This window comes from Hesperophylax consimilis, chromosome 11 (assembly GCF_061612785.1).
Source record: "Hesperophylax consimilis isolate HC1 chromosome 11, BYU_Hcon_1.0, whole genome shotgun sequence".
Classification (NCBI taxonomy): domain Eukaryota; kingdom Metazoa; phylum Arthropoda; class Insecta; order Trichoptera; family Limnephilidae; genus Hesperophylax; species Hesperophylax consimilis.
Window position 1 is genome coordinate 24,813,747 of NC_142846.1, and position 15,218 is coordinate 24,828,964.

General features: G+C 33.3%; 1 protein-coding gene across 1 annotated transcript; it reads right to left on the reverse strand.

Annotated features, from left to right (window-relative positions):
• Positions 1 to 173: 173 nt before the first annotated feature.
• LOC149419953 (protein takeout-like) lies at positions 174 to 5,211 on the reverse strand. Its single transcript, XM_089637574.1, has 5 exons — positions 5,202 to 5,211; positions 4,615 to 4,861; positions 2,724 to 2,854; positions 1,311 to 1,463; positions 174 to 325 (listed from the first exon to the last, which is right to left on the reverse strand). The coding sequence occupies exons 1-5, from the start codon at positions 5,209 to 5,211 to the stop codon at positions 174 to 176; spliced, it is 693 nt and encodes a 230-aa protein (XP_089493700.1).
• Positions 5,212 to 15,218: the final 10,007 nt, after the last annotated feature.

Sequence of the window (15,218 nt, forward strand, 5' to 3'; positions counted from 1 at the left end):
AGTTAAGCTAGAAGACCAAAATGGAGTGCTGAGACTTAAACAAAAGCACAGTCACCAGCCATTAAAAAGTTAGTTACTTATTTTAAGGATTTATAATGAAAACAATGTGTGTTAAATATTGCAAATTTTTATTTATTTATCATATCTGTTAATTTCATTTCTGCAATCAATATTCACGGAAGTAAAAGTTCATCGTAAGGAACTTGTGATAAAAATATGTTGACTGCATTCGAAAAGGCTTCTTTTAGGACGACCACCAAAGGAGGAGAGAGGTGAGCCACCACGTCCCGCCAATAATCGTTAAGTAGATTGTTTGCGGTGCCAGCTTAAAGGAAAAAATAACAGGAAATAAGTTTAAAATAATTGGCAATTTTATTGGAATAATACATTATTTGTAACTTTGAAGATTATATTCACATTCCAGAGTGGAAGATACTCTTAGTATCGCCCTAGTGTAAGACCACCATTCAGAATTGAAATGGCTTTGGCCGTGTTTGGTGACCAGATCTGAATAGCCAGATACTTCCCCACTATCATCTTTTCTATCTCCTTCCTCTCCCCACTACCTTTCTCTACACAACATACCCCAATTGGGGGTGCCAAAGTCTCACTGGCTCTAGACGGTTGGGAACAGTTGGGACTCTTGTGCGTTGACACATAAAAAGACAATACCAATAAATCTAAATTAAAGATGAAAAAGAACAAGTCCCAGAAAAAAAGGTAACGGTCTCAACTGGTAGTCGAACCCAGGACCTCTGTATTACCGGGTCAACGACTCAACCAACTTATTTTTAGTCATTTTTGAACAAATTAAGAATTAACAATGTTATTTTCAAGTAATTTTCCCCATATTTTGGGCTACTAGAGGGAGTAAAATGAGTATGGTTGATTTATTAAAATCATGTTAAAAGGGTGACGGCACGCCACTCCATAACAAACGTGTTGCGCGAACACTCGTTCCGACATCCCAACATATTAGTATTTTAACGACAGTTTGTTAGGAAACCTGTCAATTCATTCGTCAAAGGCCTGCAGTCCCGTTTTTAAAAGAAATTCGAATAATTTGACCATCAATTAGCAACATTTATCAGTAAGTTTTCTCCGTGTATCTTTTTGAATGATTACAAAGTTGTAACGAATTTATTTGTAATCTAGATAGTTTCTCGGATGAACATATCCATTTTTCATTTATATTGACTATTTAAGTGAATAGGTTTTCCATAAAGTATAATTTTCGCATCAAATATGTAAAAGTTCCTTCTTTTCATGTCAGAGTTCTAATATAAACTTTTAATCATGATAATACTCACAGAATAAATTGATGCCATAGAATAAGTTATCCATATGGAAGTTAGCAAATCCAATATCAATTTTCAGTTCAGCTTTGGAAAAATTCATGTAATTTTGTCCGTTTTTCCCCTCTATAATTTCATAGTCAGCATCGTAAGAGACGTTAACATCACCTAAAGAAAGCAATTAAATTAATAAAATAAAATATTATCCTATTATCTATTATGTTTTTAATTACCGTCACCAATGCAAGCAAACACCAATGATATTACTCGTATCATAGTATCAATAATCAAACACCAATGATATTACTCGTATCATAGTATCAATAATCAAACACCAATGATATTACTCGTATCATAGTATCAATAATCAAACACCAATGATATTACTAGTATCATTGATATTACCAGTATCATAGTATCATTCTCAAACAACAGTAATATTACTAGTAACATTGATATTACTAATATCATAGTATCATTTATCAAACACTAATGATATTACTAGTATCATGATATTACCAACATTATAGTATAATTCTCAAACAACAGTGATATTACCAGTATCATTGTTATTACTAATATCATAGTATCAAAGTATCATTCTCAATACGCAATGTAGGCATGCTGTGTTTGTTCTACAGGTATTTCAATGGAGCCTGCTCCAAGGAGCTAGCAGCATTGATTCCTGATGCACCGGTGCACGTGCGCGAAACTCGACGGACACGAACTGAACACCCGTTCACGGTTGACGTTGGCTTCATGAGAACGGGCCGTTTTTACGACTCGTTTTTGTGTAAGTCGGCTCGTATGTGGAACGAGCTACCGGCATCTGTTTTTCCTCCCTCCTATAATCCGAGCCTCTTCAAGGCCCGCATTAACAAATCCCTTCCTACAGCCCCTACCTTACTCCGCCTCACAACGCCGCCCAACCGGGTGGTGACATAGTTCCCCTGTCTGTGCACTGCACAGGCAGGGACACTCTTGTGAGGTGTCACATAAAAAAAAAAAAAAAAATAAATAAAAAATCACCAATGATATTACTATCATTGAAATTACTAGTATTATAGTATCATTCATCAAACACCAATGATATTACTAGTATCACAGTATCATTCAACAAACACCAATGATATTACTTGTATGTAATATCATTGGTGTTTTTAACTTAAAACAGGATATCGATCAGTCAATTATTATTTTTAATTTATATCCATGTTTTCCTTACTATACCGTATCCATCTTAAATATATGTATTTAAGCATAGAAATGTGTTAGGTAGCTTTGTATGGTCTGATTGCACAGATTTGTTAGGAGATCTGTGGGTTACAATTCAATACAAATGTATAAACAGAACAGATATCTTTTTGGATTTACTATTACAAAGTATATATATATATATAAATTTTTCAATTTGCAGTATTTACTCACTCAGGGTTACGTTTGACGCTCCACTTCCGCGAAGAGGAAGAAACAGGAAGTATCCCGTCATTTGGTAGTTGGAGGAGATCATCATTTGACCTTCTAAATTTGCAAAAAGTTTCTTGTTTTTCTGATCAATTCTAGAATGAAACAAATAAAACAATTAAGATAACCTGTATACAATTTTCACATTTGGAAACTCGTATTTGTAATAGGTCTACAAATAAAAAATGCTTGCTAAATTAATGTAAATATTTACAATAGCTGTAGACAAAAATAGATTTATAATAGCTGCAGACAAAAAAGATTTTCAATGGCTACAGACAAAAATAAATTTAAAATAGTTGCAGGCAAAAATAGATTTACAATAGCTGCAGACAAAAATGAAGTTACTCTTTTAATTTGTATGGATGATCCTCATAAAGCAATATGAAGTCCTTTGATATATTGAAAAGAAAAATGAATATTTCAAGGCTCCATAGCTCATGATGGAAATGAAATTGCAATCTAAAAATAGTTAAATTATTATTTTATTTTATATTATAGAAACAAACAGTACATGATTTATAAAGATGAATCAATATACAGGAATAAGATATTTCATGTTGGGTACCTATCTTCTGCTAAGTGGTATGTTTATTCCTTGATTACCAGGTGACGTGTGTAGTTTATAGGTGTATGTGTGTGTGACGTGTGTAATATATGTGTGAGTGTTTGGGAGTGTGTGTGTCTGTACGTATGCGCATTGAATAGTTTAAATTATTGACATGATGCCACGTTTGAATTTGGGCAGTGAATCCGAAAAAATATTGATGTTAGAGTTAAGACAAATATTATTTAGACATATTTGCCTATAAATTTTAGAGTACGCAAATCTCTGAAAATTTCATGCCTCAGAGCTCACCGCGTCTGTGATTTGTTGTATTGAGATAATATTTAAACAGTCTTTCTGCTTTATTGAAGACTAACTGAAGTCCCCGGCGTTTCCCGGCGTTTCCCGGCCTTTTCGCTAGAGTTATTTTGAAATCTAATGTAGACATCGTGGCCTTTATCTTGTTTTGGAGGTCATATATATTCAATTTCATCAATATCGAAATAAAACTGTAGATTTGTATAATATCAAATCCACGCTGCCCGCCCGGTTACCACCACGCGGTCGCACGCCATAGACACTCGTCTTTATACAGAGTGTATCGGCACGTACCCGACAAACTTTAACCAACTATTTCTTAGCACATTTGGAGTAAAAAATGTTATGGGCACTTTGGTGTCCGGTAACATTTTGTTTTAATAAAAAAGTTATTATTTATATTTTCACCACATGTCACCACTGTTTAATCCTTTGTCAAAGTTTGAAAACCGATCTGGCAATATTTTATTCGAGTTTCGTTGAATAATATACGTACGTACCTACATTAGCGCGCTTTTACGATCACAACGAAATGGCATGGCACCGTTCGTCTCATTTTTAGCTATTATTATTTAGTGTGTATGAAAGAGCGAACACGCTTTTTGACACACTTGCTAATAACAGCTGTTGAACACGAGAAACAATGCCAATGACAGTGACGGAGTGTGGATTTTTTTATCATTTTTTGTTTTTAATTGAAAAGAAATGTTACCGGACAGCAAAGTGCCCATAACATTTTTTACTCCGAATGTGCTAAGGAAAAGCTCGTTAAATTTTGTCGGGTACGTGCCGATACACCCTGTATAAGTAGATAGATAGATTGACAGTTCATTTCGGAAATCTAATACCTCTCCAACCAAATTTGAGGACAAAAGTGAAAACATTTACAATATTCACATGGAGGTAACTTGTGTTATTGTATTATTTTGTTTGCAATTTGTTATTTGGTGCTTTTTAAGATTAATTAAAAATAATTTTAAATCTTCTCACCCTAGATCCTTGACTGTCATCCCTCCCAGACCCGTCACCACGCTGTCGGAGAAGTATATCTTCATCCCCGTGAACCTCTGCGTCTCGAAGGTGGCTGTCTTAATCTCCTTGACCTCTAGCGGGTCCAGCTGTGGAAGACCCCGCACAGGGTCTCCTCTGGCGAATATCGCGGAGGACTGCCTGGCTTGCTTCAGGGCGCATTCGTTTAGGTTGGGGTCTGTGCGGTGACAGGCTTTTAGGTATTTGGCTAAGAGGACCAAGAAATTTATTGTAAATTACAAATTTTGTTCCAAACTAGTAGGCCATTAGCAATGCTTTGCTATTAGATAATATTAATAATACAACTAGATGCAAATATAAACTGGAAAGAACATGTTTCTAAAGTTGTAGCAAAAATCAGTAGCTTCTCTTTTGTTCTAGGCACCCTTAAAAATATCTTAAACATCGAGTCAGTAATCACCGCATACTATGGATACGTATACTCAATGTCACAATACGGAATAGTTTTTTGGGGAAACTCAGTAAACGCCAAAGATGTTTTTATCATCCAAAAGAGGTGCCTACGAAGAATTACAAACTCTGTTAACCGGGATTCATGTAGACCAATTTTTAAAAATCTCAAACTTCTGACAGTGACGGACATATATATAATGGAGTTATGCCTTTTAGTTCGATCATCTCCAGAAAAGTTCCCACAAAAAAACTCAACACATAAACACGCTACAAGGTTCAAAGAAAACTTATTAATCCGAAAAGCAAACAAAACTACATTTCAAAAAGGACCACAATACATGGCCATTAAAGTAAATAACAACCTTCCACGAAGCATCAAACAAATAACCGACATACTTAAATTTAAATCACCACTAAAAACATTTCTTTTAAACCTGAAATGAATACCTGAAAATGAATACCTTACATAAATTAAATACTTCTGTTTTTTTTTTCGTGTAATTTTTGGGTTGTAAAGCGCCCCTGAGGTGATATCTCACAAAAGCGGCGCTATACAAATTATCCAATAAATAAATAAATAATGTGTATTTGTTGGGTTAGCTGGAAGAAATAGGATGTAACCTATAAGCTGTACCCTTTGTACTCTGTATTTTTGTGCAGTAAATATTTTTTTTAGTTTTGAATTGCCAATGTATTTCTCATGCACCTCCGATTTCTTACACTATTCACTACTGTATACCACAATGTTACTGTTAAAAAAACTACATTACACCGACTATAATTCGACTCCGTATCTCATTCCGGTGCAGAGATATTGCTTTAAGCATTTCTTGTGCTTTTGACTTTTTCTACCATTTAAAACTAAACACTCAAAATTTTCAGCGATATAGGTCAACTACTTTTCGAGTTTTGCGAGCACAAACATAAGCAGTATTAATTTTTATACATTAAGAAGATGTACAATAACGTACAGCCGATGGCTCCGTTGTAACCTCTCACTCTTTCTCATAAACAATTCAAGAAATTGAAAGATTGGTTACAACCACTGTGCCCCTCAAAGTTCCGGAAAGCTTAATTCTCCAACGACCGTTGTTCCCAATCCTACTGATCAACTGTTGAGCCGAAATTTTGGCTCAACACTGCTCAAACGCACAACTACGCTCTTTCCAACGGAAAGGTGATGACTGAGCGATAACCAATTTGAGGAAGCTGAACTACTGGATTATGCTTGTAAATTACTAGTTATAAAAAAGTGTCGACAGAGCGAAAAATAAATAATAACAAGACACGGTGGCATTAAAGTCAGTGTCCAGGAGTGACGGCCGTTTGAATTCATCCCTCCCACTACGGTGCAAGGCGATGGGTCGAGACAGTCCTGCTGGATGGGTAAAAAGTTCTGTCTCAACCAGTCTCTCCCAATCCGGCCCGACACACAGTAGGTGGGCAGACGCATCCGCCGCCAAGTCCTAGACAACCCTCACCCCTTAAACCCGGGCACCCCTGCTAAGTCACCAAACGTAGCAAACCACTTGGGGTGACCTATGGCAGAGGTGCTTATAATCTAACGAATGGTTCCCGGGGCCGCGCGACTGTATCCATACCCACCTCCCAAATTGGGTTACAGATATATTGAACTTTAGGTTATATTATAATGTACTTGAAGTTACAAACTAGTACCTACTTATGTTTTTTGTCAAATAATAATAAATAATACTTACGAAGATTTTGGCCATGAATGGATAGAATTTTACTACCACAAAGTGCCAGAAAAAACATGGCTGCCAATGAAGGACGGAACAAAACGATTGTAGACATTGTTTATTGTACAAATAAATATATATTTTTAAATAATGTTGATAAAATCACAAAGAGAAACAATGAACTGATCAGATTTCTATTCGATTACATTTCAATTTTTCCGTCAATTAACACCGTGAGTACGAAATAGATCTGACACATGCGGGTTCATTTGTATCCTATTTATATTTGTGTTTCATTTATTATTTATCTTAATTCTAAATAAATTGAATTCTAAACTACTGGTATGGAAATTTAATTAATTAGGATGTAATTTTTAATATAAAACAATTGATTGCATCTGAGAGGGCTGGCACACATTTTGGCTAAGTTTTTTTTTTCAAACTTGATTTTTATGGTCTCAGGTATGTAACAAATATTTATTTATTTGGGTAATTCGTTATTTTATTCAATTTTGTTCTGGGTATTCCGTGTTGGGTGTCGGTTTGGAAAGCGACCATTGATGTATGAATTTTGTAGACCGGGAATCTTGAATCTCGTTCTCGCGACAGACTTATGGTGGATACTTTAAATTGCACAACAACTCTACATTAATTATATACGGACTGCTGATGGTAACATGAATGGTAATCCTGAACTCTTCTAGAATCATTTCAATAACATTAAAAAAACACAATCGTCTCTTCCAAGGACAATGCACCTAGATGATAAAAAAGCAGAAAATGGCCAAAACATATGTCATATTTACATGAAATATTGATTGATAGTTTATATAAACGATAATAACCTACCTACATTCGACATACCAGAAAATACAAATAACATAAATATCACCATGGATTCACACAAGAAATAGTCTTAAAAGAAATAAAAGATGTTACTATTATTTAATTATTTTTAGACTAACGGCGGTTTAAATTTATCTAAGTAATCGTTTATATAAAACCCAAAAACTATGAAAGAAAGCGATTGACTTGGTAAGAAAGACTTATTGGACAAAAAACTGCAAAAATTTCAAAAAATTGTTTAATTATTTTATATTTTAAAATGTATCTTGACCATCTTATCCAGAATCCGTGGGCAACCCTGTAATAAAGTTATTTTGTATGCGGGATCATCAACATAGAAAACTTAATTCAAATTTATGCGCGCGTAATAATGTCACTATCGCAGTGTCATTAACTGAAATAGGAAAAGGTGCAGTATCGTGGTAATGAGTAATTACTCGTCGGTATACATACATTTAAAAATGACCTAAATAGTTAAGAGATTCTCAATTTGATTGCACAGAGTGATTTAAAAAAATTTAGTTGTAGGAGTGTGTCTTTGATTTTTGATAATATAATGCACAAGCGCCCTTGGTGGATGAGATCAGTACCAATTTTGTATGTCCAATTAGTTAGATTTGGCCTCCAATGCTCTAACCCCGAAACAGGAAACTACAAAATGGTCTACGGTCTACGCGCACTGATCACAGTGTTCTAATAGTGGAACACATTTCAACGAGATAGTGGCATGCAATATCACCTCTGATTGTGTAGATCTATGCTTGTAACACGCTAAAATAAATGAATTTTAGTAATGAAATGAATACTTAAAAATAATCTCGAAATTTATTTAAATGGAACTATTTTTGTTTTTTATTTATCCATTAATAAATAGTATACTACAGTAAAATCATAAGCTAGGGAATTCCTGTGTCGAGATGTGTAGCTTTACTATTTTCCACTCGAGTGATTTAGGCCTATTATACCGAGTTTGCAAAACGTCTTGAGTGATCGCACGCCATAATTTGCCATTTTCCACTCAGAGATTTCGCGTTTTAACGAGTTTTAATTTTTTTTTGTAACTCCTATAAATATAGGTGAATTCATTGGCTATAAATAAATATAATCAGTTTATATGTCTCCGTATCAAAATTTCGAAGTATGATTTTTTTTAATTGAGGGCTAGAAAACTCGAACGCCTATCACTCAACTCATATTCCTGTCGATCACTCCAGTGGTTATAAGAATGTAAAATTTTATAGAAGTATAAATAAAATAAAATATAATTAAAATAAAATAATATAATTCAGCTAAATAAAATATAAAATAATATTTAAAAAGTAAAGTACGCAATGGTAAGTAAATATATATATAATTTTTCGAAGAAAACTTCTTCTAACTGCTTTTCACTTTGTGATGGCATTATTTATTTTTTATTAAAACACAAATAACATTGTTTACATCACTTTATTTCGATACATAATCTCAACATGTTTCATGAACCAAGTTCACTTCATCAGGACCACAAGTATACATGTTGAGATTTTGTATCGAAATAAAGTGATGTAAACAATGTTATTTGTGTTTTAATGAAAAATAAATATATATGGATAATATCGAATGTAGGGTTTTTACACTGATTTATTATGTAATCGATAACATGGGTAATCCAAAATCACTACTCTCAGCTACCTTGAATTTTTTACCATTTTCTTCAATACATTTAACATTTGACGTACCTAGAGTTTTCATATTTTTATTAAGCATAATATGAAAAGGTAATTAAAGGTAGGAATCTTCCCTTGGAACGTTCCACTAATTTTTTAACAAGTTTAGCTAAAAGAAAAAATATATATACTCTGGGATCATTGTGATTTTTTAAACCTAAATTCATTTTTCTACGATCTATCTTAGGTGATGCCATTTGAAACTTTTTAAACGATAAATTAAGGAAATTAAGTAAAAATCAATGACACGAATCAAGGCGTTGAAAACGCTCCATCAGATGGTATCAAGGATTCATTTCCTTCAATGCTCAAAATTTTCAAATCAATGATTGATAATATTTAACCTGATTGTTGGCACTTACCGTTCAACTTCTTCCCATCCCCGTTCCCGTTTTAATTTTCCATCAATGTCATAAAATTCCCCTCATTGGGGATGATGATAGTTCAACTATCCGTAGCGGACGGATAGTTGAACTATCATAGCCGGAACAGCCCCTTCCACTACACACTTCTTAACAAGAGACACAAGATATTAACCACAATAATGATGAATTAATTAGCACAATAATAATTTAATTAGCTTATAAACATTCTGTTCAATGGATCTTGTAGCATGTTTTTTTTATAATTAATCAAACGAACACGTATTTTAGCTCGTGACGTAAATATATGAAAATGACCCTTGTGTTACCTAACAATACTGATGACATTTTTACGGATGGTCATTTAAATGAATATTAAATAATACGTTCTGATCATAGAGCTACAATTGAGGGCGCTATTGCGTACTAATATTTTGTCGAAACTTGTTCCTTAGAGGTTAGTTGGAGGTAAAAAAGCGGAACCTATTTTTTCGGTTCATATCTCATCTAAATATAATACATAAATAGTTTTGACATGGGTGTTATATTTTTAAAAATGAATATGGCTTTTCAAAAGACAATAATAAAAAACAGTCATCATAGACTATAAACATGTTTCAATTTATTAAGTATTTAATGCAATGGGCTCATTGGGTGTAACGTCATCATTGCCCTTAAATGATGTAGATAATTCTATAATATAATCATTATAAAGCCATTATATGATAAACAGATAATTAAAATAATTAATTGTATTGTTATCTTAATGACCGTACGGTTTTTATTTTTAAAAAAAACTGTTGAAGTTTTTAAACAGCATCGTTCGGTCTGTTAGTATAGTTTTATCATAATATATTTTGTAAAATTCATTTTCTAAAAATGAATTTGGTTCGTAATCATAATATGGTACTATATTACGGCAATCAATCAAGTATGTTTAATTACCAAACTTTGGTGAATTATTTTTAAAACTTTATTGTACCTAAATGTATACTCGGACGCACCAATACAACATCCCGATATAATATGTTCTATAGTTTCCGGAAAAGCCAAATATTTTCTACATAATCATCAAATTGATTTGTATCTTTGATTATATGCTTACTATAATTCTTAGTATTAATGACTATCCTGAATGGCAAGCATAAATCCTTCTATTTCTGCGCTCAACTCTCCAATACTCTCCAACTCTTATTATTATTATTACATGCATTCACAATTGATTTTTATTTGGATAGAAAAATTAATATGTGATTTGAATAATGATTGAAGCAAATTTTCGCCCACATTCTAATAATTGCTGTTGTACGTACAAATGTGGCAAAGCTCTAGTATCAGAGAACTATACTAAATTGCGAAACCCATCAAATAGCCGCACGCAGGGCCTGGTGGCAAAATCGCGGTAGCGTGTTTGTATCTGCTAATTAAAATTAATTGCTTTATATCATGATTTTCTTTATGCGGTAACCACACTTGACTGAGAGCACTCATCTCATTTCACAATCTGATTATAAATCCAAGTGAATATTAGATGCTTCAACAAGTTCCATTCATGAAAACGCGTAGGGCTGAATTTTATTTATGTATTTATTAAAAAAATTGTCGATAAGGAGTCGGTCCACGTAATTCCCGTAGCAGTCCATCAGATTTGTAGAGGTCTTAGGTATATTGTCCTATCTCCCATTTTTACCTCATTGCTCTGGTAGTAACTTAGATCACTTTATAAACATTAAACATAATTCAGCGGGGTATTTGTGGGTGTTTGACTTTCTCTTAGTTCCACAACATATCTTCCCAGGTATCTGAGTCTTCTTCCTGTCATGGGTATTTGGCTGTCTCTTCGTTCCACAACATATCTTCCCAGGTATTTTAGTCTTCTTCCTATCATAAGTATTTGGCTGTCTCTTGATTGGTATTTGGCTGTCTCTTGGTTCCACAACATATCTTCTGAGGTATCTGAGTCTTCTTCCTATCATGGGTATTTGGCTGTCTCTTGGTTCCACAACATAATCTTCTGAGGTATCTGAGTCTTCTTCCTATCATGGGTATTTGGCTGTCTCTTGGTTCCACAACATATCTTCCAAGGTATTTGAGTCATCTTCCTATCATGTGTATTTGGCTGTTCAACGGTTCAACTATATACTTTCCCATGTATCTGAGTCTTCCTCCCATCATGGGTATTTGGCTGACTCTTGGTTCCACAACATGTCTTCTAAAGGCATCTGAGTCTTTTCCAATCTTTGCCTGTCTCGTTTGGGCTTTAGACTGTTAACGGATATTTTTTTTACAAACTTGCTTTGACTTTTCTGACTCCCGTCTTCGCCACTTTATCTTAGTCGTTTGTTTCCCTCCTACCTCTCCACCAGCCTCTCAACTATATTTTGTAACCGAAAAATTCACTTATATTGCCAAACAGTTCACTTATCAGCAGTGGAATATACCAGGAACTGAAAAAATATATAATCATACAGATCAATAAACACTGATTGCGAATATATAAGTTTTTATCATATATTATAATACATAGAATTTTTAAATCGTTATTTAAAAATTAATGAAAACATCACATCAAAACACCACATTTGCTTGGCACGACTGAATCTGTTATTTCTGACGTCATGGATCACAGAACCACTCCATGATGTCGACATTTAATTTTTGTTGTCTATGAAACAATGAAACTCAGATTTTTCTTATTTTCAAAAGATTACATTGTTGTTGTTTCACAGTGTTCACGGAATAGAAACTATTTAGGCCCACAATAATTAAAAACCGGACGGAAAATTACAGGAAACGGTTACATTAGAGAACAGGATGACAATCTTCCCAAAGTTATTAATTTATCAGCTCACTTAAATCAGAGGTTACCAAACTTTTTTTGCCCCGTAGTCAAAATTGCCAAAAAAAATTTTTTTCCGTAGACTGAATTAAGTTAATTAATTAATTAATTAATTAACTAAATTAATTAACTTAATTAATTAATAATAGCCTGCCGAATATTGAATTTTCCTAAAACTATTAACGTCCCATGTGATAATCATTTATTTTTTTCGTAAAATGATTCCCTTCCCTTGCCTATCCAACAACCTTGTTCCTCTATCTTTTACACTGTGCAGACAGGGGCGCCCTTGTGAGGTATTACACCCAATGAAAATGAAGCAGGATAAGCAACGGGAATTTCTTTCTGTAGCTGGCCCTACAGAACTGCCCCTTAAGTTCTTTGTCAGTGCTTATTCCGGTCAGTTCTTCTTGTCACATGATATACAATTTTTCACTTGTAGCAAACACTTTGTGGGTATACATAATTATAATAATTAAAATAAAACAACTTTGTTTAAATACCACTTTATTGTATATATTTATAACCAACCGGTTTCAGTTCAGCCCGAACCTTCATCAGGGTTAATATGTTTTTATTAACCCTGATGAAGGTTCGGGCTGAACTGAAACCGGTTGGTTATAAATATATACAATAAAGTGGTATTTAAACAAAGTTATTTTATTTTAATTATTATGATATACAATTCTTCAACGTTCCATTTCCATAGTCAAAATATCCTCAAACTTAGTTTTGAAGTCTGTGTGAAGTGCATTTAAATGTTGAACGCATTGATGTATTATACTAGATTAGCCCTGTCTAGTTAAATTCATTTTAAAAATAACGCCACATAGCGTATGTCACAAATATGGAGATGAACTTAACAACCCAACTCTGTTTAAACTCCTTGTACAAGCGTTCAAACTCGTAAGCGAAACCACGGAGAATTTGTTGTCAGAGGTGTTGTAATATGAACATAATTCAAATTTAAATATTTGGAACTCGGTTATTTTTGTGATTGAAAAAATTAACTTGCCCAGCATAGCTGAGAAGCAAAATAGACCAACAAAAGGTAAAACGCAATGCACAGTGCCCATTTCGCATTGCGTCATAATGCGTGGGCCTTTTCATAAATGTGCATGTGAAAAAAACCAAAATTGTGTTGGGGTTATTTTTAAATGAATATGCCGTGTCTGGTCTAATTAGTCTATGGTTGAACGTCATTATTACCCTGGACGTTTTTCAAAAACTAGTTGGGGAACTAGGAAAATTCGCGGCTTCCAATGTGCAATGTTTTGCTTAAATATATCTTAATTCTGACGAGAAAAGGAACGTAGACTCTATTTATATACCTCAATTAACAACTTTACGAAATATAAAAATACAAATATCAAATAAGTAATTTCTCAGTCTATTTATTTTTTTATATATATATAGATTACAAACAATACAAAACAAAATGAACCTTTGTCTGTCCAACTGGGAAGGATTCCCGTTTCAGGAAAACCAAATTGTGTATTTATTTATTATAATATTCTTACAATGGAATGGCGACGCTGTCAAAACAAATTTTGAGAATATTGTTGGTTGCATTTATATTTATATTTGTGTTAGGTCTATTGTGTCATTTACGGAACTCCTAAATGTTTACTTGAGGTAAATGGGGCTCCGCTCGTATGTACCCCCATTTTAATCTCGTGGACCCGCAAATTTTTTTCTCGCTGACATAGACCCCCAGCAAGCCGATATCGACCCCTGGGGGTCGATATAGACTACTTTGGGAACCTCTGACCTAAATTAGACTATTGTATTTGCATCAACATGAACACCGCAAAAAATACAGTTTACTAATGTATATATAAATTAACGTTTTTCTTATAGGTTAGTTTTTTTTTGTAGTAATGCAGGTTTTGGAACACTGATAAATTGTTTATCACGTGCGGTCACGGATGTATTTTTGCAATTTTGTACAATACTGATGAGATGCTATCATTTTACTTAATGTTATTCAATATTAAAAGCGGTTAAGCTTAAGAATAAAAAACGTCTTTCGCTGCGACCATACAAAATAGAGTGCCTATTGAAGTAAAATGTTGGCTCCTTGTGACATCAAACAGACAAACCATAGATTTGGTTCGATTTTGGGGATCAAAAAATTAAAATATTTATACTTAATTTAGAAGGTAATTACTGAAAAAAAAACAAAAGGATTTGAGTTCCTAATTAGCATAATTTACAATTTTACATAGTTTATTATTATTACATTATAAAAAATAGAGTGGATGCAAATACAAAATTAAAAATAAAAATAAAATTCTGAAAGTATACAGGACTTATAAGGATTAATGCAGGCCGTGTCTTTATACAAACACCCTTTCATTATGTTTAGATTTATAAATATACACTTACGATAATTTTTGTTTCAACTATTTGTTATTGTGCTCTGTGTTCGTATTGTGGGAATTTTTTAACCCCATTTAACCCCACAATTAAAATATTGTCACGTGTGCAATACGAACATTAAAATATGAATTTAAAATAATAATTATAATTTTTTTCTTGAGCTAGCCATGTTTTAACCTTATTATGTAAGTGTTTAACTACATACATTTATGACAATTATTTTAATTCATGGTAATTAGTAAGGAAATTATAGCCACTGCCAAAAGGTATATAAAGATGATCAATGAAATAATTAATTTACTTGGCTTCCGTTGTG